The 23,336-nt window shown below is 50.3% G+C and overlaps 10 protein-coding genes across 10 annotated transcripts; 4 read left to right on the top strand and 6 right to left on the bottom strand.

Annotated features, from left to right (window-relative positions):
* Nucleotides 1–311: 311 nt before the first annotated feature.
* On the bottom strand, nt 312–955 carry LCP9604111_2018 (MICOS complex subunit MIC10; the record flags this gene model as incomplete). Its single annotated transcript, XM_039069449.1, has 3 exons — nt 312–361; nt 595–745; nt 881–955. 3 exons carry the CDS (start codon nt 953–955, stop codon nt 312–314), a joined length of 276 nt encoding a protein of 91 aa, XP_038932145.1.
* A 266-nt stretch (nt 956–1,221) lies between these two features.
* LCP9604111_2017 (ribosome biogenesis protein URB2) lies at nt 1,222–5,733 on the top strand (the record flags this gene model as incomplete). Its single annotated transcript, XM_039069448.1, has 2 exons — nt 1,222–1,239; nt 1,309–5,733. The coding sequence occupies 2 exons, from the start codon at nt 1,222–1,224 to the stop codon at nt 5,731–5,733; spliced, it is 4,443 nt and encodes a 1,480-aa protein (XP_038932144.1).
* A 470-nt stretch (nt 5,734–6,203) lies between these two features.
* On the bottom strand, nt 6,204–8,011 carry LCP9604111_2016 (copper fist DNA-binding domain-containing protein; the record flags this gene model as incomplete). Its single annotated transcript, XM_039069447.1, has 3 exons — nt 6,204–7,705; nt 7,764–7,924; nt 7,977–8,011. The coding sequence occupies 3 exons, from the start codon at nt 8,009–8,011 to the stop codon at nt 6,204–6,206; spliced, it is 1,698 nt and encodes a 565-aa protein (XP_038932143.1).
* A 570-nt stretch (nt 8,012–8,581) lies between these two features.
* On the top strand, nt 8,582–9,593 carry LCP9604111_2015 (putative mitochondrial outer membrane protein (Sam35); the record flags this gene model as incomplete). Its single annotated transcript, XM_039069446.1, has 3 exons — nt 8,582–8,821; nt 8,900–9,139; nt 9,198–9,593. The coding sequence occupies 3 exons, from the start codon at nt 8,582–8,584 to the stop codon at nt 9,591–9,593; spliced, it is 876 nt and encodes a 291-aa protein (XP_038932142.1).
* An 80-nt stretch (nt 9,594–9,673) lies between these two features.
* On the bottom strand, nt 9,674–10,646 carry LCP9604111_2014 (class I SAM-dependent DNA methyltransferase; the record flags this gene model as incomplete). Its single annotated transcript, XM_039069445.1, has 2 exons — nt 9,674–10,444; nt 10,548–10,646. 2 exons carry the CDS (start codon nt 10,644–10,646, stop codon nt 9,674–9,676), a joined length of 870 nt encoding a protein of 289 aa, XP_038932141.1.
* Nucleotides 10,647–11,359: 713 nt separating this feature from the next.
* LCP9604111_2013 (cell division control protein 14) lies at nt 11,360–12,262 on the bottom strand (the record flags this gene model as incomplete). The annotated part of the gene is made up of 2 exons (XM_039069444.1): nt 11,360–11,961; nt 12,019–12,262. The coding sequence occupies 2 exons, from the start codon at nt 12,260–12,262 to the stop codon at nt 11,360–11,362; spliced, it is 846 nt and encodes a 281-aa protein (XP_038932140.1).
* Nucleotides 12,263–13,123: 861 nt separating this feature from the next.
* On the top strand, nt 13,124–14,305 carry LCP9604111_2012 (FPP/GGPP synthase family protein; the record flags this gene model as incomplete). Its single annotated transcript, XM_039069443.1, has 2 exons — nt 13,124–13,485; nt 13,555–14,305. 2 exons carry the CDS (start codon nt 13,124–13,126, stop codon nt 14,303–14,305), a joined length of 1,113 nt encoding a protein of 370 aa, XP_038932139.1.
* A 399-nt stretch (nt 14,306–14,704) lies between these two features.
* Nucleotides 14,705–15,655, bottom strand: LCP9604111_2011 (Smr domain-containing protein; the record flags this gene model as incomplete). The annotated part of the gene is made up of 4 exons (XM_039069442.1): nt 14,705–15,056; nt 15,148–15,398; nt 15,471–15,571; nt 15,622–15,655. 4 exons carry the CDS (start codon nt 15,653–15,655, stop codon nt 14,705–14,707), a joined length of 738 nt encoding a protein of 245 aa, XP_038932138.1.
* A 4,648-nt stretch (nt 15,656–20,303) lies between these two features.
* Nucleotides 20,304–21,529, top strand: gpaA (guanine nucleotide-binding protein subunit alpha gpaA; the record flags this gene model as incomplete). Its single annotated transcript, XM_039069441.1, has 4 exons — nt 20,304–20,421; nt 20,478–20,820; nt 20,877–21,433; nt 21,486–21,529. The coding sequence occupies 4 exons, from the start codon at nt 20,304–20,306 to the stop codon at nt 21,527–21,529; spliced, it is 1,062 nt and encodes a 353-aa protein (XP_038932137.1).
* A 710-nt stretch (nt 21,530–22,239) lies between these two features.
* On the bottom strand, nt 22,240–23,316 carry LCP9604111_2009 (uncharacterized protein; the record flags this gene model as incomplete). Its single annotated transcript, XM_039069439.1, has 2 exons — nt 22,240–23,076; nt 23,161–23,316. 2 exons carry the CDS (start codon nt 23,314–23,316, stop codon nt 22,240–22,242), a joined length of 993 nt encoding a protein of 330 aa, XP_038932136.1.
* Between the last annotated feature and the right edge of the window lie 20 nt (nt 23,317–23,336).

The raw sequence follows: 23,336 nt of genomic DNA, 5'->3' as shown, positions 1-23,336 counted from the left end.
CAATCTGCTATAATCAACAAAGCGCACGAATGGCATTCTGGCTTGTCGAAGCCTCGTTCTGGTAGACCAAAAAGGCCAAATGAGACCGATAAAAGTACGTCTTCTCTATGCTATGGAAGTGAAGTGCTAGGAGATGTTTTCAATTCAATCATTTTTCTGAATTCAAAAGACGGGGGAAAAATCTAGGAAACACCTCGTTCGGTGTTGATGTTGAACCGGTATACCAATTCTTCTCTGGGCCAAGAAGCAACCATTCATTGATGGCCTCTTGCCTTCTGTACAATGTATCATACACACTTGACAGCTATTCTTTAACGGCGGAGGGCATCTCTGATAGGGGAGTCACCACGGCGGAAGGAGGCTAAGTACAAGTTAGCTCAGTCATTCTTAGATCTTGGAGATAGGTAGGCTCGGAGAAAAGCGGATAGTCGGGTCACTGTTGAAGGGCCTACGAAGCTCGATGCTGAAAAAATTACAGCATACAGCCTCTGCCCAAGCTCAAGTGTGCTTATCTTATAGTGACCCGAAGCTCCAACTTCACTAAATGCCCCTCTAAATGCCCGTGAACCGAATGAATTAGAGAGATGAACGTACCATCAGCCTCTTCCCAAGCACGTCCGGCACCGAAGCCGAGACCAATCCACGCGGGCCAAGCCTTCCGCTTGAAGAGCAGCACCGAGAAGACAACACCGAAAGACAGACCGAGGGAGGACTTGATGATCACAGAGGAGATGGCGCGGTCCCACTAATTATATGACGTTAAAAGGTTAGCCAACGGGTTCTCCCATGTTTCCTTCCAGACCGAGACAATTGTCATATATATCAATGGTATGATTCTATATTGCAACTTCCCCATTTGAAGATCCCAGCTAGCTCATACCTTCTCGTTAAGCAAAGCTTCGCTGACGGGCTTGGTGGCTCGCGCGATCGGCCCGGATTCACTGGATTCAGCCATTGCGATAAATCTATCGGTGCAGAAATAAGCATCAATTGAGCCGGAGTGAATTCCGAGGGTAAAACACGAACCAGTTGCAATTATGTGGAATTATAGAGGTGAATGGAGGCGTGTGGAGTGCAAGGAGTTTGGGAGGTTTAGCGGACCGAGTCGACTCGGCCAAAGGCGGTCGGAGCAATATGCGGTTTTTCTTTCTGGTCTTAGTTTTTTTTTCTCTTCCTCGACAAATAAATACCCACTCTCTCGAATAATTTGCTTTTTTCGAGATGCCGTTGATTGCGGAGGTAAGTCAAATGTGACCTTCGAATGATACACGTCTTTCTCCCGGGATCTAATGTGTTGCGCACCTACAGCGTCCGCGCTCATCGCAAGAGGCGCTCCTCCGCCTTGAGAAGGGCACCGCCAGTCCAACGACTCAGATTCACGAAGCGGCACAGATCATCGGTGTGGATTTGACACTATGTGAAAGTCACCCGGAAGTTCATCGAGATGTTCGAATTCAAACAAACGCTACCCCGAAGGAGGAATGGGTTCTGCGATGGCTATTAAAGAGGTTGAGAAGTGGGAAAAACTATAGAGTGGACGCGGCTTCGTTCCTTCTATTACGACAGCTCATCAACCTGATTTCGCCGAAGAATATCGCTGCTATTCTTAGAGATCAGAAATTTTTATCGATTCTATGCGATACACTCGAAGATTTGGAGGCCGATATATTTTCTGGTCTGGGAGCAACCCTTAGCTCTGACTCCGAGTCTAGTCACACACTGTCTGCATCCCCGACACGCGATGATCGCCGAGGAAGCCAAGGGAAAAAACGCAAGAGAATGACAACTGAGAATGATGCAGACGCCATGGACGTGGACGTGGACGAGCAGCGTCAGAACCCCGCAGCATGCTTCCTTGCCTTCATCCGCGCCTTGGATTGTCTCCACGGATTTGTGACACTTGCACAGCGCACACTAGGCACTGATGGCGTGGCAAACTCTCATTTGAAGCTTGCGCTGAGAGGCGAGCCCGAGGCCGTCGCCATGCTGCTGGGTCGAGCATTCCGGGTAGCCGCCGTGGCCGCCAAGCAGTTCTCGCATGAGGGGAAAACAACCGATCTTCAGCACTTGCTATACGTGTTTCCCTCGGTGGTGGAGCTGTGGGAATCAAGGTCTTACCGTGAAGATGATATGGACAACAAGTCCAGTAATGAATTCTTCGCGAGACATTGCTTCGCCCACGCGCTCAGGCTCCAGATTTGCCTGCGGTCCGCCAAACTCGACACCGACGAGCGAGCCAATCTGCTACATGCGGTTGAACGCATTATTGCCCTGCATGTCTTACTTCCCGCTCGTGCAGCATTCTTTGAGCGTGGAGGCTCTGGAATCGATTATTCTCAAGATGAGCCCGACTGGAGCTCGGTCAAACCAGTAACTGATACTTTCAGGCCGATCATTCGCGAGTTTGCCGTAGCCAAGGAAAACAAAGCAACCAATGAAGCTTGTATGCATCCTTGGCGATCAGTGGAACTTCTTCCTGAGCTTTTTGACAACGCCGTGCGTGCTGTTCCTAGAGATGTGTTCCGGAGGCAGACACATGAAGCGCCGTGGTTGGAGACTTTATTCGTCGCTGTTGCAGAGCTAGCGTTTTCTACAGCAAAGGAGGAAGACTTCGCTACCTTCTCTTCCAAGTTCATCTCGGTATTGGAGCACCTCCTCCAGGTCGCTCTCGACCGAAAGGTCGGTCTTTCTCTTCACACCATTCTGGCGCATGCCAATTACACAGGTCTTTTCGAACAAGGTCTTGAGAAGGTCCAGTGGAATGTGACGGCTCTGTTTATCAGTCTTGGGGTTGATATTTTCCTGCCAAACTCCGGTTTACGTGATTCGCGTAAGCTTCTTGACGCATTGCTCGACAAGGTCCTGTTACAATGGCGCGAGAGTGGTTCCCGGAAACGGAGGGACTACGACATAATCAAGAGCAAGGTTGTGCTGCCGTTGTTACGAGGTTTCGCTGCCGCAAGAGACCTGCCCAGCTTCATGGAATTGTGGCACAATCAAATCCTTATTGTGGATGAGGCTCGCCAAGATAACAGCAATCTGAGTTTATTCTCGGTTTGGGAAGATGATGAGTTGGCGGATGCTTACTCGGAGCTGATGCGGACTTCGCTCACTGAGACGCATGTTGCTGCCCAGATGCGCACCGCTGCTAGCGAGACGCGAGCTGAAAATGGCAAAGTCGCTGACACCCCTCAGTCTTATGCTAAGTTTGTTCTTGTCGAGGCAAGTTTCCGTGGCCGAGTCTCGACGTTCCCGGAATCGGAAAAGACATTAGAATCTCTCCTAGAAACCATAAGCTCTACTCTGTCGTCGAAGCAGGCTCTGCACTGGCGATGGCGTCTGTGGCGGTTGGTTCGGAATTTCCTGGAGAACACCCTGCAGTCAGCCGATAATACCATGGCAGGTACAATTATGCCGTTGGTAGAAGTCGCCGCTAAGACTGTGCACCGCAACCACAAGGACCTAACCAAAGCTCAACTCGCTCCTCTGGAATCGTGGGAGGCTTACCGGTTCCTGATTGCTGCAACCAAGGCACACGCCAGGGATGAGCAGCTAGGCTCATTCGTCAAAGCCACCAAGGATGTCATAGACCTCATCACCTCCATCTCAACCAAGGATGCCAAGAAGTCGATGAAGGCGCCATGGAATGGCCGCACAGAGACTGTGAATTCCCAAACAACCCTTGGTCTAGCTTATTTCCTAGCCCTTGTCAGAGTTCCAGAAGTCTGGGCTCTTATATCTTCTGAGGATCGATCCCGTCTATTCCGTCATATCCTGTCCCTGGCAGCTGCTCAATACCATTCGTCGTCGTTTCCCTTGGAGGCTGTTTCGGAAGAAGCAAGGTTCCTTCAGGCATGGGCGAGTGTGGTCTGTCATGAATACATGCTCAACGCTCCCTTCATTGTCTCTGATCTTTCCCTTCTTCTCAACGAGAGCATCGAGCAAGATCCGCTCAATCGTAAACTGCTTGTCAAGAGCTTGCAGAGGGTTCCAGCCCCGTTGATCACCCGGGGACTGAGAACCACCATCTTGAATAAGTTGCAAAATGTTCTACTTGAACAGGACAGTTCTCCGGAAGTCACAATTGGAATAATTACGATGATGGCGAAATTGGCTGCCATGCCTAAGTGTGATGCCACACTGACCAGTGACTGGGAGCCCATCTGGACTGCTGCTCGAGCCGTACCATTAGAGGGTACCGACCTCGACCTCCAGATCATGAAAGCATTCCGAAGCCTGCACCACGCGATATCGGCAAAGCTCCTGGTTTCATCTGAGAATGACCGGAACAAGATGTTCAAGAAGCTCTTCGCCCGGGCATCGAAGCAAACAGCTAAAATGGAGCAGGTGGATCGTGATTCCATGGCCTGTTACCTTCTGAGGTTGACCTTGTCAGAGCTCTGGGTTCATCGCGAGCAGCTGCAGACAGCCTTCTCGGAGAAGGAACTTGCCGCTTGTCGCCAAAAAGTGTTTGACTTTGTGTTGGCTGACATGAAACATGTCAAAGACCAGTGCAGGAAGCAGAAGTTGGAGGAAACAATTACTATTATCAAGACCATCGATGCTCTAGAGGATTTCGAAGATCTAGCCACCAACAACGTCGAAGTGGAGAAGTTTCTTTCCAAGATCGACAATTACATGGAATTGACCGTTGACTCGGAACCCTCTCGGTTGATCCGACGACGTCTTCTTGCCTGCAAGGGACCCGAAGAGAACATCGCTCAGCCAGTCTTACAATGCGCCGAGACGCTTGCTCTTCAGTCTCTCTATGCCGAGGACCAGCAACTCTTTATCCGGACCACCACTGAACGCTTCCGCTCAATGCCCGTAGAAAAAATCACCCAGACGATCTGCGAAGTTCGCGGACTTGGCTTGATTGGCGAAAACGCCAGCTACAGACTACTCGTGCTCTACCTCGCCGTTTCCTCGCTCTCTCCCGTCGAAGACAAAGAGAGCGCCACATCACGCGAGATCTCCCTCCTCTGCACATCCCTCGCCGAAACCATCATCCAAAGCACAAGCATCGACCAATTCTGCTTCGCATCGGAATGCCTGGACCTCCTTCTCCGCAGCCACACCCGCAGTCTCACCCAATGCAACATCGACAGCATTCTCAGCGCAATCGCCAGCGCCTCCTCCAAAATCGGCCCCAAGATCTCCCCAGCCTACGCACCAACCATCTACACCCGCCTGTGCCGACTAATGGGCGTCGTACTCAGCCTGCAACGCCTCAAGATCGGCGGCCGCTTCCACCTAGTAGTAAACGCCATGCAGCGCCTACTAGGCTGTCTCTTCGCGCGGTCCCGCAAACGCGGCCGCTCCCGCTTCCAGCCCACCCTCTCACAGCCCTTCTGGCTCGCCCCGCTCGACGCTTCGCACGCTACCTATTACACCCGTCTGTTGACCTCGCTGTGCGACCCTACCGTCTCGGCCGTCCTCCGTCCCCAGCCTGGCGCATCCCGCGAGGCCCTGACTGATCAGACGAAGAAGGCGAAGCGTATTGCCGGCCAGTACTTGCAGTATGTTGTTATGGAGTATGCGCAGTGCTCGCTGCGTGGGTCGCTGTCTCCAGATGTCAAGGCCGCTATCTTGCCTGGTCTTTATGCGGCTCTGGATGTCATGTCGCGTGAGTCTATGCGTGCGCTTAACGCTGCGTTGGATGTCTCTGGCCGTGCAGTGTTCAAGTCGCTCTATGATGACTATGTGAAGTTCGGAAAGTGGAATAAGGGTTGACTGGGGTTTTGTGAGTAACTGTCTTTAATCTGTATATTACCTTTTGCTTAAGAATTATGATATCCCCCAATGCATTGATGCTCATCATATTGTTTTCAAATAGGATATTAGAAGATATTAGCAAAATATACTATGTCCCAGTCTGTACTCTGTAGGGCTTATTAGGGTAAGGAAAAGTGGTCCCGGGGTAGCGGGGTGTCTCTAGTTTATACGCCAATACATGCCCTGTCTGGTTCTACGGATGAAAAAAAAACATTACAGAAGGCAAGAAAAAAGACAATAGCAGAAATAGTGGTATGAATTCTACTCAACAAACATTCAAACAGTCAATCTATTATTGTGGCCGTCTAGAGCAGAGATTCTAGATAGGGTATCATGAGAGATCATAAATCATGTAAGATCAAAAACGGCGCAGGGGAAAAAATGAGTAGAGAAAGAAAATGGTAATAAATCATCAAGACGTAGATCATCTAGATCCTAGAAGTCTCCAAAGTGCGCGGACTAAGGCAGGGCACAGACACATTGTCTAATATCGGGATCCGCGAAGATCGAGACGTAGCGGAACTTGTGCGGGAAACATGGCGCGAGTGTTGAGTTTGCTTGTCCTCTGTGTCGGGAATGGGGTGCTCGGGGATAGGGATATCCAGGGAAAGACCGTTGTGGCCGCTGTGTGTGAGACAGCCGACACAGCTACAGTCGCTACCGCATTGGCAGCTCCCCGTCATGTCAGAACAGGCGCTTGGTAGGCCGACTGGGTATTCCAGGGTGTAATACTCCGAAGGATGCATTAACTGCTGGTTTAGATGGTGGTTTGCGGATAGAGGGGAGGAGTAACCGCTGGCTAAGGTAGAGTTTGGGTCTGAGTAGCTATCAAATGGAATCGGCTGGAAGCCATGGTCCATTGAAGGGGTGCTTTGAATGAAGTAAGGGAACGAGGTCGAAGGGGTGCCTCCCTGGTAAGGTGAGGTTTGGTAAGGGTTGATGACTTCTGGGTTCTTGTCATCTCCGTTGGAGGTGATCATGGCACCCATCTCTTGGACATGTTTTCGTGTTGTGGTATTGAATGGATGAGCAGCGCAGCCAAGACACTGACAATCTTCTCCACAGCTACAGTCATGACAAGAGTCGCCGCCTGGTGGGGCGTTGTAGGAAGGCTCGAGGTTGTTGAGCATGTATGGACTCATAGAGGCTTGCGTAATTCCAAGACCGTTCATCTCGTTGGAGTACGCCATGGACGGCGGTGCAGTCACACCGAGTGACATCCCTATCTGGGGAATTTGGGGCTGAGAGTGTGGCAGCACCATTCCCATGTACCCATTATGGAGGCTTGGGTGTTGGGGATGTACTTGATGCATGGCGGAATGCATGTAGTCTTCGTGCGTGGGTATCGAGGAATTCTGCCAGGGCGACATTTGAGGCATTGGGAATTGCATATAACTCTGATCGTCCCAAGCAATAGGCGGCTGAAATTGCGATTGGTCGGCCTCTGGGTAGACAGCTTGATTTGTCGTAGGAGGGCGAGACCCTCCACAGCAAGATCCACCATTCTGAGCAGGAGCAGCAGCCGCAGTAGGAGCTGGGGTCGGGGTTGGTGCCTTTGGCTTTTGTTTTTGAGAGCAGCAGCTTGATACTTGGGGAGACTGCGAGTCTTGCCTGGAAGTTTCTGTGGGCGTTGGCGTACTTCGGTTTTGTGTAGTAGAAGATATGTGTGCACCATCTAACCCGACCTGTGAAGAGAAGTCTGAAGTCAAGTTCGATGTTCCATCCTCGAGCTTAACCTTGTCTGGCATATTTTGTAACGCCCGAGCTATGTTTTCAGGTGCTGCTTGCATAGTACTTTGTCTTCTTCCAGACTTCTGGACCTTGCCCGGCGCAGGTGACGAAGTGGAAACCATAGATGGTGGGGGAGACTGGGTTGACTCGTTGGTATCCATAGGAACTTTATATAGCGGACGACATAGACATGATGAGCCTAGGCAAGTCAGTACGACGCAAACACATGTGTAGTGGGTTGACAAATATATCCTTACCTTTCGGAATGCGGACCATCACGGCATATGACTTCTGGCAGCTGCAGGTTCCCTTCGGGTGGGGGCATTTTGCAAGAGGTCGGCCAGCTTTAGGGACCTTCATCATGAGTCTATCGAAGTGCTGGCATTTTGACGATCGGTGACCTCGAATGCATGGTTCACTGGAGTAACGGTTTAGCCCGGTTTCATTGACAATGTACGAGATATTCCTACCAGGACCACTTGGCACCTTCTTCGTCGAGAGGCATGTTGGCGAAGGAATATGTATGATTCCGTCGAATTAAGGTGAGACGCAAGATTGATTCGTAATGTCGCAACCGTGTGTCGCAGAACCCCAACCGCTAGTCGATACCCCGCGCATACAATCGCCCGTTTCCGCTAGGACCGTCAGACGCCTCGTATTTGGTGACGAACTAAGCCATATGTATGCCGGTATTGTCAAAGTTGTTCGCGTGAGCAGATCAGAATAAAAGGTGGAGTCTAGACGGAGCGAAGTGGAGGTTTGGTTTCTTCAACGGTGAAGCGGGAGAGACCGGGGCTGATGTGATCGCACCAACACCACGAGTAATAGAATAAGCACTAGGATATCGAATCTATATGATCCGAATAGGTTATAGATCGTAAGTTCCGGCTTTTCCCAAGTACAAACGAAAAAAAAGTCAGAAAAGGTGCGGGGAGGACGGTACCTGGCCATCATTAGGTAAGGCAATACCTTCCTGTTCGGGTTTGGCGCGTCGGAATTGTTTCGATGACGGCACTTGGACACTTTTGGACTTTCGGACTTGGACTTTGGCGACTTTGGATTTCAGACCACCACAATGCCGCCCAAAGGCCCCGATAGCCCTCCAGAAGAGTCCAATGCCAGTCCATTCTTTACAGTCCCTGCTCCTATCAGGCGCCTCTTCGACAAGTTCCCGTTGATTACCTATCCGGCCAACGAGATTCCTCAACGCCTTCGACCGCGACACGAGAATATCAACCAGCTATACGTTTTCGCCGACGCATCTGGTGTACAACATGGCCGGCCTTCATTCAATCCTCAATGTCTCAAATGGCAGGTTCGTGCCGTCTATACTCGCATGCAAGGATGCGTGTAGCCGTCCCTGTCGGAACCACACTGATCGGTCTCGCACTAGGCATACTTGAAATTCGTTGGAATTGACTTTGAGATCACCTCGTCCAACAATCATGCGTCGCCGAATGGCTCCCTACCTTTCCTCCTCCCCTCGCTGCCTGCGGACGCCTCAAACCCGATCCCTTCACACAAGATCCAAAAATGGGCCATTGAACAAGTCCACTGCGAGGAGGAACAGCAATTGAACCTGCGGTTCGAGGTTTATGCCTCGCTTTTGGACAACCGGATACGCAGCGCTTGGGTAGGCCGATAATTCCATATGAAACGAACCCTAGACTCGGAGCTAACGACGTGTCTAGTTATACATGCTTTACCTAGACAGTGAGAACTTCAACGCCGTCGCACGCCGACTCTACGTAAATCCAACAACCTCAAACTCGATCGTGCGCGCAGCCCTAGGCCACCAGCTACAACAGGCCGCCCGCGATGAGCTCCTCAAGACATCGCGCTACATCGACGCCGCTGCCCTGGAAGGCGATGCGGGTGGCGCATTTGAGGCGCTATCCACCTTGCTCGGCAAGGATGAGCACTTCTTCGGCCGGCCAAACCCGGGCCTCTTTGATGCCAGCGTCTTTGCCTACACGCAGCTGATCTTGGATGATACCCTAGGCTGGAAACGGAACCGGCTAGCACAACTGCTCAAAGAGCATCCCAACCTTGTACAACACCGCGACAGACTACTGAAATTCTTCTAAGTGTATAACAGCAACTCATGGCGTTGGATTCGAAGTCATTATCTAGATAAAATGATATCTCCGTTGATCTACTTTCCATCTCATCCCGTCTTAACAAAACAAACCCCAAACCAAACCCTCACCCCAACCCACTTCTTCGCCCTCGCCCCCAGAGCATCCGTCAATTGATCATCAACCCCCCTAACAACCACCCCATCCGCACCCGCTCCAACAACCTCCACAACCTCAAACCCAGCCTCCCTAGCTGCATCCAAAACATCAGGAATAGCATGACAATAACTCGTAGGCCGGACCTTCACCCCCCTCTCATCCGTAAACCCGGCCTGACTCCGCATCCCCATCTCCGCATGCATATTCGTCACAAGCAAATACGCCCCGGACCTCATAATCCCCGCCGCAGCCGCAAAAAACCGCCCAAGCGGAATATGCTCCAGCACCAGCGTAGATATGACCCCCACAGCACCGGGTGCATACAACGAAGCCGGAAGCTGTGTCCTCGATACCTCAGGCTGAAGAAGGTCAAGGATCCCAAGCTCAACGTGCGTCTGTGCTGCATTTTCCGCCGCATACTGGCCTGTCGCCGTCCGCGCTACGTCTAGCATCCCGCGCGAGGCATCCAGTCCGATTACCGAGAAGGAGGTGGCTTTATTGGCTGTGCTAAGCGCGGTCAGGAGCTGGATTGTGTTGCGGCCGGTGCCGCAGCCTAGATCTACTAGGCTAGGGCGGGTTGTTTCGGTCTCGGTATCTGTTGGCTGGAAGCGCTTGCTTACCCGGTCGATGAATTGGGGTAGTAGGGAGCGCATCTCGATTGTGTCGAGGCGTTGGAGGAAGTTGCCGTCTGTGTCGTAGACCTGTTTTGTATTAGTTTTGGTATTTTGATAGATAGTGGATACAGTTTAAATGGTTATATGAATGCTGTATATATATTATGGCAAAGAGGATATATATACACACCTCTGCCCATTTATCGTATGCTTCGACCGTGTCGACGTACTGCGTCTGCTTTGGGTTTCCGCACGGCTTTGCCGCTAGCAACTCCTGGATTGTCTCCATTTTGAAGGCTAAGGTGTACCGTGGAACGATTCTCGATCTCGGTGGGTTAGCGGGGATATATCGAACTTGCGATCCACGGTAATACTGGACTTGATCCACTTCGAGCGTCGAACTTGAAGTATATAACTATATAGTTGGTTATTAAAGTCCGTGCTACATTGACTCATATATGATGACTCATTTATATGAAATAAATCCAGGCTATAATGGAGATAGAAAGATAGGAAAGATAACCGGAGATAGCCCGAAACCGAGGTTACAAGTTGAAGCCTACATTGAGAAGTAGAATTACGAAGAAATATTGGTGGTCATCAGGACTATATTGACAGTTCAGCTTAATCACGGAGAATAATCATACACATGCATGTCGCCATTAAAGAGACATAAGGGAAACGACGAGGAAACGAAGCCGGGAGAGCGCACAGTAGAGGTCGACAAAGTTCCAGGATTGAAGCGAAGAATAAATAGGCAAAAAAGACAGGCCAAAAGGGGACGAGGCATCAGTCTAGAAGATCGCATAATTGCCGTACCGGACGGAACATGAGGTAAACGCCCGTGAAGAGGGGCGAAAGATAAGGAGAAGGGAAGATGGAAAAAGAGTAAAGAGAAAAGAGATGGAGAGAGAGAAAAAGGAAGGGAACACCAAGTCATCGCAGCGGACATCGCGCATATTGGTCGTCAAGCAGTGAGTCAATCATCGCCAGTCAGGTCATTCAGTAAACCGTCGCTCCGAACGGAGCCGTCTCCTTCAAATCCTCCACGAGGTCCTCCACGTTATTGAGATACCTCCCTAGAAGATTCTGCTTTTCGTCCGTGGTACGTATATCACGACTCACTTTACTCGCTGCTGCCGCAGCAGAGCGCGGACTACGCGCTGAGGTGCGTTTGCTGGGGCTGCGCTGCAGACCTTGTGGAGACATCGGTGCTGAGGTCAAGGCCTCGGGCATCAGATAAAAGTAGAGGAACTCGACAAGCTTGAGCTTGACTTCGCGGGAGGTGGCGCGTTGTTTGAAAAGTGATGTGACGGTGAGGAGGCCATCGAGGCCCTCGAATGTGCGTGTGTTTGATGGGCAGTCCAGTAGGGCGGTGACGAGTGTTAGTAGGGTTGCTGATTGCACTGCTGGACAGTTGATGGGGTCGAGAAGGTCAAGGAGGAGGTTCATGTAAATTTCGCGGGCGAAGAGGGAGCGCGAGCCGCGGTGGAGGAGGAGGGCACCTTGGATTAAATCCAGTGTGCAGACAATGAGCATGTCGTTTGTCCCGTTACTCCCTCGGCCGAGAAGGTGTTCAAGACAGGATACTAGGCGCATGGCGACTGAAGCATTTTGTTAGTACCCAAGCCCTAGTTGCGATAGAAATTTCAAAGACATACTATTCCATTGAAAGCTTTCCTGCAATTTGGAAAATTCCCGAAAGGCCGGATCGTCTCGCAACTCGGGCAACGTCTTTGGGACGGGCTGGATATCGGGGGAGCGCGATCTCCGGTCCAAGACGGGCTTAGGTTTTGATAAACATATCTGTGCGAGGAGTCCTTCGACCTGGCGTAATCCTTTACGGATCTTGCTAGGCTCATAAGAGGAGAGGTAATCGAACGAATGGGCTAATAGAGCCTCCATTGATAAATCAGATGTGAGATAGAAAAGTGAGCTATTCTACCGAAATGAAAAGCAAAGGAACATTCTTAAACAAAAGATCCAAAAAAGAAAGTGGAGAAGGTTCGTGTTGTCCCAGTTGGGAGTGGATGAGGTCAGTCGGGGCCCTTCGCGGCTTTCCAAGGTTCGCAGTAAATAAAGCGCCGTTGCCCCCGGCAACGCGCCAATAAACCAGGGAACTCGACGCATCGGGACACTCTTAACTCGCTTTCTTCCAGATCCACCCCTGGCGTCAATCAGATTCGACTTTAATTATAGTATGGAGTAAGTATGGAGTAAGTATGGAGTGCTTAAATCGTGTACACTGTATACACCGTATATTCACACCGTGTTCACACCGTGTTTCCCTTGCTCCGTTGCTGTAGCGAACATGATATTTTCTATGGATTATTGAATACATTTGGGTTGTCCCTGCTTATGACCTATCAAATCATTATAGTTTATCCAGGGCTGCGTTGCCAATCAAATTGATGTATTTCATTTGTCAACCTTATATTCGGTGGCTGGTGGTTGGTGGCAGGTGACAGGTGGCTGGTGGAAGGTGGCTGGTGACTGTTGGCTCAAGTGGCTCAGCCCCGCCGCCCGATTAGTCAACCTCGGCATCCGATCATACCATCTACGACTAGGTACAAAGTATGTACGCAGAATACATCTTGCATGATACGTTTCACGATATAGTTATCATAGTATCATTCTACATATGTAGCTATACAAACATGAAAAAGAGGTGTTGATGTCATCTATACATGAACCAAACTTCTAGCCCCGGAGGTCCCTAGCTAATTTTTGCCGCCTACCGAACCCCTCCATCCCCCATCCGCAATCATGAATTCAACATCCTTCCAACCATCGAGTCCCGTTCCTCCTCGGGAAAGCTCGACCAATGCAACAAATGGCACCGACAGCCCCTCGCACCGACACAAACTGTCGGTGACAGACGAAGAGCCTCCAAAAACCGGACATCGTCGCAACAAGTCCAGCGTCGACGGTACCAAGTACAAGGATGGAACATGGTCATCGAAGAACGACAAGATTCTCATGGGTCCATACGACTATGTACACGAACACCCAGGAAAAGATATTCGGCGCCAACTGATCCACGCCTTCAACGCTTGGCTGCAGGTCCCGCCGGCGAGCCTGGCGATCATCACCAAGGTCGTAACGATGCTGCATACATCATCACTATTGTGAGTCCACCCCACACCGCCTCCCTCTTCACACCCGATCCATATCCGATGCTGACGGCGTGACGCCAGAATCGATGACGTCGAAGACAACTCCGTCCTCCGCCGCGGCATCCCCGTCGCGCACAACATCTTCGGAACAGCGCAAACAATCAACTCCGCAAATTACGTGTACTTCCTCGCGCTGCAAGAAGTTCAGCAGCTCAACAACCCGGCCGCAATCGACATCTACGTACAAGAGATGCTGAACCTGCACCGGGGCCAAGGGATGGATCTGTTTTGGCGCGACACGCTGACCTGCCCGACGGAAGACGAGTACCTGGAAATGGTCGGCAATAAAACGGGCGGGCTCTTTCGGCTCGCGGTGAAACTGATGCAGGCGGAGAGTACGACGGGGAAAGACTGCGTTGCCTTGGTGAATGTCATGGGTCTGATATTCCAGATCTGCGATGATTACCTCAACCTTTCGAGTACTGTGTACACGGAGAATAAAGGGTTCTGCGAGGATCTCACCGAGGGAAAATTCTCCTTCCCGATAATTCACAGCATTCGCTCGGACCCGTCTAATCGCCAGCTGATTAATATCCTCAAGCAAAATACCAAGGATGTGGAGGTCAAGCGCTATGCGGTGCAGTATATGAAGAATACGGGCAGCTTTGCGCACACCAGTCGGGTTGTCGGGGATTTGCGAGATCAGGCATTGGCGTTGATTGAGACGATCGATGCTACGCCGAAGATCAACGGAGCTGGTGATGGGCAGATGGTGCGTGCTATTGTGGAAAAGATCGTGGAGTCGACGCTGTCGGATCCCAATGCGCGCTAGTTGGTTCTTTGTTCTTTACTATGATTTTGTGGAAGTCGTGTATTTGTTGGATATACCCCGTTTCAGTTATCTTGTTTTCACAATTTGCTATGTAGCTATGAGAGTTCACGATGATATGATTTATGATATGGATTTGGGAGTGTAAATTGTTCAATTAGCTGTCCTCAACAGCATGAAAGTAAATGGCAATGTCCATGTCCATATGAAGTAGGGGTATAATCACATCCCTGCCATCATGAGTCGTCGGCTGAACCTAGACTTGAAGTATACTTATGTAGATGGTAGATGATCTAGAAACGAGAAACCGACAGCGCAAAATGTCACAGGCAAAACAACAAACATCTGTCCACAAACACAGCTATGCATCTATGTATATGTCCCAAACACCGAACCACAAGCTCACATAACCACACAGCAAGCCTTCTCGAGCTTCCGCAGAATCCTGGGCACGAATTTCTTGGCCAGCTCCTCGAGTTCGTCCGGCTGTTGCTGCTGTTGTTGCTGCTGGTGTCCTTGTCCATGCTGCTGCTGCTGGTGTTGCTGGTGTCCCTGTTGTTGACCCGGGTATCCAGCCCCACCCTGGTAACCAGTCGAAGGAGGCATAACAGCCTCACCACCAGTCAGGTTGACATAGATGCGACCATCGTTGTCCTCGGTGGTATACTGCAGCCCCAGCTCCCGACACACCTGCTCGACGCGCGGCTTAATTTTCTGAATATGGTTCGCGGAGTGGTTCCCCTTGCCGACGATACTATATCGCGAAGCGGAATTAGTCGCAGTACGTTGCGTCGCGTCCAGCGCACACGATAAGAAATTCCCAGGGGCTCGTTTCCGCCACTTACACATGAAGATGGGTCTGTCCATGCGACTTGGCATACTTGATCCGCTCTTCCAGGATCTCCTCGGCCTCCTCAGCGAACTGGCCGTGCAGATCGATGGTGTCGGCCTCGACGCGCCCGTTGGCGTTGTTCTCGCGGAAGATGAACTCGGACGCTTGTTTGTTGTACTCCTCCATCTTGCGGCCGTGGGCCTTGCCCTCCTCGGAGAGTTGCTTGGCGCCGGCGCCATCGCCGCTCGAGTAGGCTTCCTTCGACTGGTGGGTGGGTGTTAGCGGTGATCGAATGACTACAACTACAACTGCAATTGGGATTGGGTGCTTGCGTACCCGACTGAAACATTCGCCGCGCTTGGAGGCTTCCTGGCGCGCGAGGTCGCGGAGCCGGTCGTACTCCGCCTCGGCGTCGCTGCTGCTCGCGTGGTTGAAGGCTGGGACTGTTAGTGCTTGTCGTTCATTTCAAGAGGGATTGGCGTATTACCCCGAGGGCCCAATTGGGACATTTCGTGCGACATGATTGTGGTGATAAGAAGGGAGCCTGGGGAAGGGGAAGGGTACCTTTTTTAAAGTGGAGAAACCGAGAAACCACATCGATCGAGGAACTCTCGTTGGGTACCAAGGTTTATTGGTTTCGATCGGTAGAACGATCGCCGATGGGATTCACATTGTGGTTATTATATAGCTGGGATATTATGTAGAAGAGAATATGTATGTTGTAGATATGTATGAGTATATTACAACCGATTAGCCATAAATCTACGTCTTGTGGCTTAGATAGGTGTAGATCGATCCTTGGAATGATCTACGCAATTTGTAATATTGGCTCTAGAACTGCAGGTAATTTATTCTTGTGCGAGGTTGTATCCAGTCTATCCAGTCAGTCACTATGCATACACCTGAGCATATGGACTTCTCTGCCAATCTGTCTTGCTGAAACCGTGAGCCATTTTCCATTTCTTGCATGTCAATTGTCAATCCCTTCAATCAAGGGCGAAGTATTCGAGCCCATCTACTGCATTATGCAAGCGGTGGATTCTCGCCTTGGAAAGTACATAGCGGGGCAAGGTGGTTAAGCCGTCCAATCATCATCCTCGGCCTTTTTTTTTCTTTTCTCCTTCAAGTGGTCTGCAGTGGTGTAGAACGACTAGGCTCTTGGTCGGCATTAGAGCATGTCCGCGAGTAAGGATCATAGTGACCGCCAGTTCGGGCTGTTTACAGAGACCTAAGATGCGGACATTAGAATGATAAGCACAACAGTCACACGTGCAAGGCAGTCTGAAAAGGTGGAAGATCAGTCAAACCGCTGACCACGGCAATACAGGGCCATGTACCGTGTTTTTATGTCTCGATCATCCAGCTAGCGGGACCAGACTGCTCTTTTGGTACAATGATATCACGGCCTCACCCGATTCATAAGCGCTATTCGATTCCGTCAAGCCATGTGTCAACGTGCTTTTTCTTTGCGCTCCGGTGCTTTTCCACGTCAGATTTGGCATCATCGGGCTCTTCTTCTTCGTCACTGCTTTCCAAATCGACCCATGAATGTTGGTATATGGGTTTTTCGCTAAGAGGATAACCAGTTCGTCTCAACCATCCAAATATTCCACGGGTTACTCCTTCCGAGTGCATTTGCGAAGAGAAATCATATTTATAATCGCTGAGTGCTGCCGGTGTCATACTGGGGGCGGAGTGTGGTGTTTGATCAGGGAATTCGTTGTTATCCTTTCTAAAATCCCGAATTGAATCGTCATTTGTCAACATCCATTCCCAAGACTCGTATTCTAGGCAATGAGCACATTGAAAATGCTGTCGGACGCTCAGATCTGTGTCGCAAATTGGTGTGCTCCCAAAAGGCTTCCAAGGCCAGATTGGAGGTCGGTCATGGCCTTCGCAGGCAGTAATGAATGACAGCCGGCATTCGTCATCGCGGCGTATTGATTCACCATCACTAGTCCCCATTCTAGAGGTCAAGAATGTATTTGCTGTATTTGCCCAGGCCGATGCTGTAAGATCGAAAGCTACCATTCCCGTCCGTACGTCACGTAAAATAATATTTGCCAGACCTGTGAGAATTGCACCAAGCCAGAGAGGTCCGAGTAGAGGCTTTCGATTTGCCAAAAAAAGGGCCCAACTCATTAGGTGAGATGGAATTGAGAATCGCAAGAGCCGGGTTCAGCCAGGCGCTGACGAGATTGCACTCAATATCTGGATTGAAAAAGGTGCTGCATAGAATAGAACGCAAAGCCTGCGGGCTGGAGCTCAACGTCATATACCTAGGAAGTAATTCGGTGTGCTCAGCTAGAAGATCCGGAATAGAAACAGGCGAGCCATTAATACGATGTGTTAGTTCCGACTGAGAAGCTTGCCTTGGAAGAGGAAGTGATAGTGTTCCCTTCCCCAGGAATGGAATGAAGAGTACCCCAGCAAGGGCGACCGAGCACTGGGCGTAGAGGCGATGGTGCACACAGAAACGTGAGAGATAGTTGAGAGCGGTTTCCGACGATGGTGGTTCTGAAATTGCGCTCAAAACATCCTTAGTGGCCAAGTTGAATTCCACCTTCTTTGCCGAAATCGACCATACGACAAATAGATGTGGCCATTATACTTCACGGTCGCGTCCCACCTATCGTCAGAGCCCAAAATAGCCTGCCACCAGCGGACTTCTTCCACGGAAGCATCGTGGCCGATGTCAATTTGAACCAGAGATTGATTGTTTGGCTGTGGCAATCGACCCTCTACCCGATCCGCAATGTAGCCCATGTGACATTCGTGGTCAGCAGAGCGATTAAGCAACTCAACCCATCGAGCAGATAGGATGTAAGCCCATGCAAAGTAAAGAACAGATAGGTAGTTTCCCTCATCATAGCCCGAGAGCCCTTGAACTCTATGCCAGTCTGAAAGAGGAGAATCTTCTGGATAATTCCACACTTAATCGACGGTCAACTGCTAATAGAAATTGCTTTGGAAAAACCTTTGGTGGTAGGTCACAGGTCCCTTGAGAAGTCCTCCACGTTGATCTGCCGTTGATGTAAAGTCTATCATGGGATTTGTTTTCTTCGCAAGCGAACGAGATATTCTCGTTCAAAGGAAGGCCATCACCGAGGAAAGACGGGGTCTGACTGACGAGAGGTCTCATATCTATGGCTTGTCGGGGGATAGGGCTCTGTTTGTCACCAGTACCTAGATAGGAAGTCCATATCTTGAGACTCTGCTGGAGGACTTCGCTGAAATCATCATCATTTGGCCGCAGGGCATCACCCATCGTCACGCACTAGCAAGTTGGATGCTGCGCGAGCGTCCGGAGAATATAGAAAAGATGAGTCAAAGTACACTCTTGAGTGTCCTGGTTGGAGTCCTTTGAAAGGTAGACTTTGTAAAGGGGTTGAAGGAATTGAGGTTGTGAGTAGCGCTGGGTTTTTTATTCCATTATAAATGTACGTCACCTGATATGAAGCAGGCAGCCATTGGAACTGATCTACAACATGCATGCATGGAGGGTGATCTGTAATTTATTCTTGTATGAGGCTGTATCTAAGTAATATAGTGTATTATCAGCACATCCCGTGACTTCGGCATTTCGCCAGTTTAGGTCATGTTTAGACACCAAGCTAAACCGCGAAGTTCAATAGTCTCCATTGCCACGAGGCGCCAAGTGGAGTCTAGTATCAACTTTGAAACTCCTCACGCAAATTAGCGGCGAAAACGGCTAGGGGCACCAGTGGGTCGTCTGCAGAACTTAAGGAGACAACCTTAGGGCGCCATTGGAACGAGGAAATCCCTTCAGTTTCACTATCGAACCGATTCGGGGATTTCCCTGGGCTCACTGACACCTCCTTTTCAATCATGCTGACGTAGGATTGTTGGATTCATCAGTCGAGGGGCTGAGCAGTAATGTTGAAGGTATGACAGTCTATCTCGGCATGGTACTATGTATGTTGTACCTATTGGGTTGTCCGTATTATTGTACCTCAGAAGTTTCAAGGAAGTATCAAAGAACTGCACATGGATGCATGGGATGAGGCGCAGACTAGTCTGATTGGGCAGGAGTCTTGCTTTGTTTCTTTGTTTCCTCAGACTGAAACTGAGAACTGAGATGAGGTCAGACTTCGGGGTTTATGCACCGTGTGGGGAGCAAATTGTATGATCTACTAAATGTACATAAAGTATTCTTCAGGGGTTCGCTCCCCAGACTCCCTGACGAGCCAGAATTCTAAGTTTCCTGTTGTTGCTAGCATTGTAATTTGATATGCTAGTTTTGCTCTCCACAAGATCTGCACGCCTCCAGGAGTCCACCGGCATTTTTATATATACAAAGTACCCGGGTACAGTGCTCTATTATGGAGCATTGGTATGAAGGGCTGACTGTCTGAAACAGAATGTTCCATAGATGCATCCATATACATCGACATCCTCTGAAAATAGAATCTCTGATGCAATGCCCGTGGGATATCACCAGCCAAAAAAGCAAAAGGGGCTGAATGGGCCAGTCAGGTCCCCACACCGCCCAATCAGCTCACTGCAGTTGCCGGGGTGGTATTGTTTTGTAATCGGTAATCTGTGTACGGAAAACACCATACTATTTCCTCCGATAACCGCCCCAGTCACCCATGCGCTGCTTAACTGCCGTGGTATTACCAGCGTATCCCCTTTCTCTGCTGAAACTTTCCCAATTTCCCCCCTCAGTCTTGCCGTCTTGCCCCTTACCTTTGAACAACTTGTATCTCTTCTCTCTCTCTTCTTCTTTTCCAGATTGGATTCTATTTGAATTCTTCTGGCTCGTTTCTTTTCATTTCTTTCCTTTATACCCTGTTGCCGATTTGTCCTTCGTTTTTGCAAATCGCAAAAGAACCTTCAGGTGGGTACCCTTTTTTTTCCCCCTTTGATCCTGTCAATTGGCTATTTGCTCTGGAAACTCGGTGGCGACTCCTTGCATCGGCACGCTTACACCAACTCTGAAACGCCGTCTGCCTCTGCTCAGCGGTGCTTGTGCTACCTATGCAACGCCTCCTCGAGCCCGTCAATGCGATATTTCCGGAAGAAATTATTCCAGCTTGCTGACAGTGATTCGCCTTGTACAGTCCCTGTAACAAACTATCGAATATCCCTCCACGAAGAACCCTCTATCCACTTTCACACCGTTAATTGCGACTTCATACCGTCAAAATGGGTTGCGGAATGAGCACCGAAGATAAGGAGGGGAAGGCGCGGAATGAGGAGATTGAGAACCAGCTCAAGCGCGACAAGATGATGCAAAGAAACGAGATCAAGATGCTGTTGCTCGGTATGATCCATTGAGTTCCGATGGGAATATGTACAGATGGCTGACTGGGTATACAGGAGCCGGAGAGTCGGGCAAGTCCACCATTCTCAAGCAGATGAAGCTGATCCACGAGGGTGGATACTCTCGCGACGAGCGTGAATCATTCAAGGAAATCATCTACAGCAATACCGTCCAGTCGATGCGCGTCATTCTCGAGGCCATGGAATCCCTCGAGTTGCCCCTGGAGGATGCGCGCCACGAGTACCACGTGCAGACCATCTTCATGCAGCCCGCTCAGATAGAGGGTGACAGCATTCCCCCCGAGGTTGGAAACGCCATTGGACAACTTTGGCGCGACACTGGTGTTCAGGAGTGCTTCAAGCGCTCGCGCGAATACCAGCTGAACGACTCTGCCAAATAGTGAGTAGTGACCGCTCGTCTGTCGCATTGCGACGTGGCTAATTCGTTTCCTTTAGCTACTTCGATTCCATTGAGCGCATTGCCCAGCCCGATTACCTCCCCACCGACCAGGATGTCCTCCGTTCCCGTGTCAAGACCACCGGTATCACCGAGACCACTTTCATTATCGGTGACCTTACATACCGCATGTTCGACGTTGGTGGTCAGCGATCCGAGCGCAAGAAGTGGATTCACTGCTTCGAGAACGTCACCACCATTCTGTTCCTCGTCGCCATCTCCGAGTACGACCAGCTGCTCTTCGAAGACGAGACCGTCAACCGTATGCAAGAAGCCCTGACCTTGTTCGACTCGATCTGCAATTCCCGGTGGTTCGTCAAGACCTCGATCATTCTGTTCCTCAACAAGATCGATCGTTTCAAGGAAAAGCTCCCCGTTAGCCCGATGAAGAACTACTTCCCTGATTACGAGGGTGGTGCCGACTACGCCGCGGCTTGCGACTATATCCTCAACCGTTTCGTCTCCCTGAACCAGGCCGAGCAAAAGCAGATCTACACGCACTTCACCTGCGCAACTGACACTACCCAGATTCGATTCGTCATGGCAGCAGTGAACGGTAAGCTCAGCCATCCCAACCTAGTGCGCAACACTTGTCTAACGTTTCACAGATATCATCATCCAAGAGAATCTCCGTCTATGCGGTTTGATCTAATGAACTATCGTTTGGTGAAGTATGTCGAACCTAGATCGCATGTTTTTATTAACCGGGGCTGATCAGAACCGGTCGAAAATCCCCGTTTCGAGATCCCGGCGTTGATTCTCTTTTGCGTTTCCTTTTCCTAATCTCCATTTGCTCACGTTCTAATTTTCCCTGCCATCTACACAGCCTCTAGCCGGTTTTTGTGTTTTCTCTTGTCCTGATATCCACTACAGAAAACAAGAAGTATTCCCCTCCCTTCTTTTTCTCTTTCCTATTTCCTTTCCACCTTTTTTTTGTGATCCTTCTGATTTGAATGCTGGATATCATATCATCTCTCCCCTAGTTCTTGTTTATGTATGTAACCATATCGTCTCCCCCCATCATTTTCCTTGGTCTCGCGTCCGTTGGAAGCCAAGAGCGTCCATCCGGGCATTGGGCACGGGGAAATGCCAGGATCCGCGGATTTGAATGTTTCCTTCTCATGTGTCATGCCAGTCGGTCGTTGGGTTATTTCAGAGTTCAAGGATTGACTCTTAAGGTTCTGACTCTTAATTCCATACTATTTCTATACCTCGATGCGTGTTATATCAGTCTCCCAAGTAGATATCGACAATAGTGTTATTTGCAGAGATATATGCAGAGCAAAAAAAAAGGGTATCCGCATAAAGATAGAATCAAACTGTCATAGACAGAGACGAAGACAGCGCCGAATTATGCCAGTTTCAAAACCTCAACTTCGGCCCAACATAAACAAGCAGAATAGCAACAACCCATAGCCCGAAAATCCACGCATACAGCATCATCCTCCCCCACAGCCCTTTGCCCTCCGTCATCTTGCGCAACATCCCCATCCTCTTACCCGCCGCTTCCATCGTGGTACTCGTGCGGTCGATGCCCGACACCGCGCGGTCCAACGCCGACTTCTCGCCTTCCAGCGTCGCCTGGAAGTTATGCGAGGAGGCTTTCAGCTGCGAAGCAAGCGCGAGGAGAGAGCTTGTCAGATCTTCCTGTTCCAGTCTGTGGGTGCTCAGTTCGGATTCTGTTCCAGAGAGCTTGGTTGTATCCCTTCCAGTCGTAGCTGCTTTTTCGAATGATGGCGGTGCGGGGTGAGTTGTGTAGCGGTTGCGGAGGGTCGGGGGTGCTGGTGCTGATGCTTGTGCTGGTGGGCTTGTTGATGAGGGTGTGGGTGTTGGAGTTGTTGTTGCTGGAGTCGCTGTTGCGGAAGAGGTAATCGTGGTTTGGCTCGCTCCGTTCACTTCTCGTTGCGAATCTGATGGCCTTGTCGGTATCTGCTGATCTTTACGCGAGACAGTTTTCTTCTCGGTGACGGGCTTGGAGAATAGCTCCTTCCATTCGTCGTCGATGTCGTCAGTCTCGTCTTCTTCACCTTGCTTCGCTTCGGCTTTGGCTGCTTCTTCCTCGAGGACGGTCTGTATGCGTTTCAGGCGCTGTCTGTCGCGCGCGATCTCGGCTTGTGCTTCGTGTTTGCGGTCGAGGGGTTTGATTTGTGGGAGGGAGCGCTCGAGTTGGGTGAGGAGTAAGCGGGCGTATTCGACGTTCTGTGGCATTGGTTAGATTTATACTTGTCTCTTGAAAGTGAAGCTTTGGAGGCAAAGTTCTAGAAGGATGGAGTTATTTATTACCTTGTTCACGCGCATACGCTGATATTCTGATTGTTGGAATGCCCGCCGGTCTGTCCCCGGAGAGAGGAGATTATGCTCGAGTCTGGTGAAGAGGCGAGCAACATTGAGAAGGGCGAGATCTGGAGATCCCTCAGAGGGGAATGTCGTTACGGTCATGGCTGTGGCTTGGAATTACA

This window comes from Penicillium roqueforti (genome assembly GCF_015533775.1).
Source record: "Penicillium roqueforti strain LCP96 04111 chromosome Unknown scaffold_02, whole genome shotgun sequence".
Classification (NCBI taxonomy): domain Eukaryota; kingdom Fungi; phylum Ascomycota; class Eurotiomycetes; order Eurotiales; family Aspergillaceae; genus Penicillium; species Penicillium roqueforti.
The sequence above is the reverse complement of the archived record's forward strand: the minus strand, read 5'-3'. Positions and strand labels throughout refer to the sequence as shown.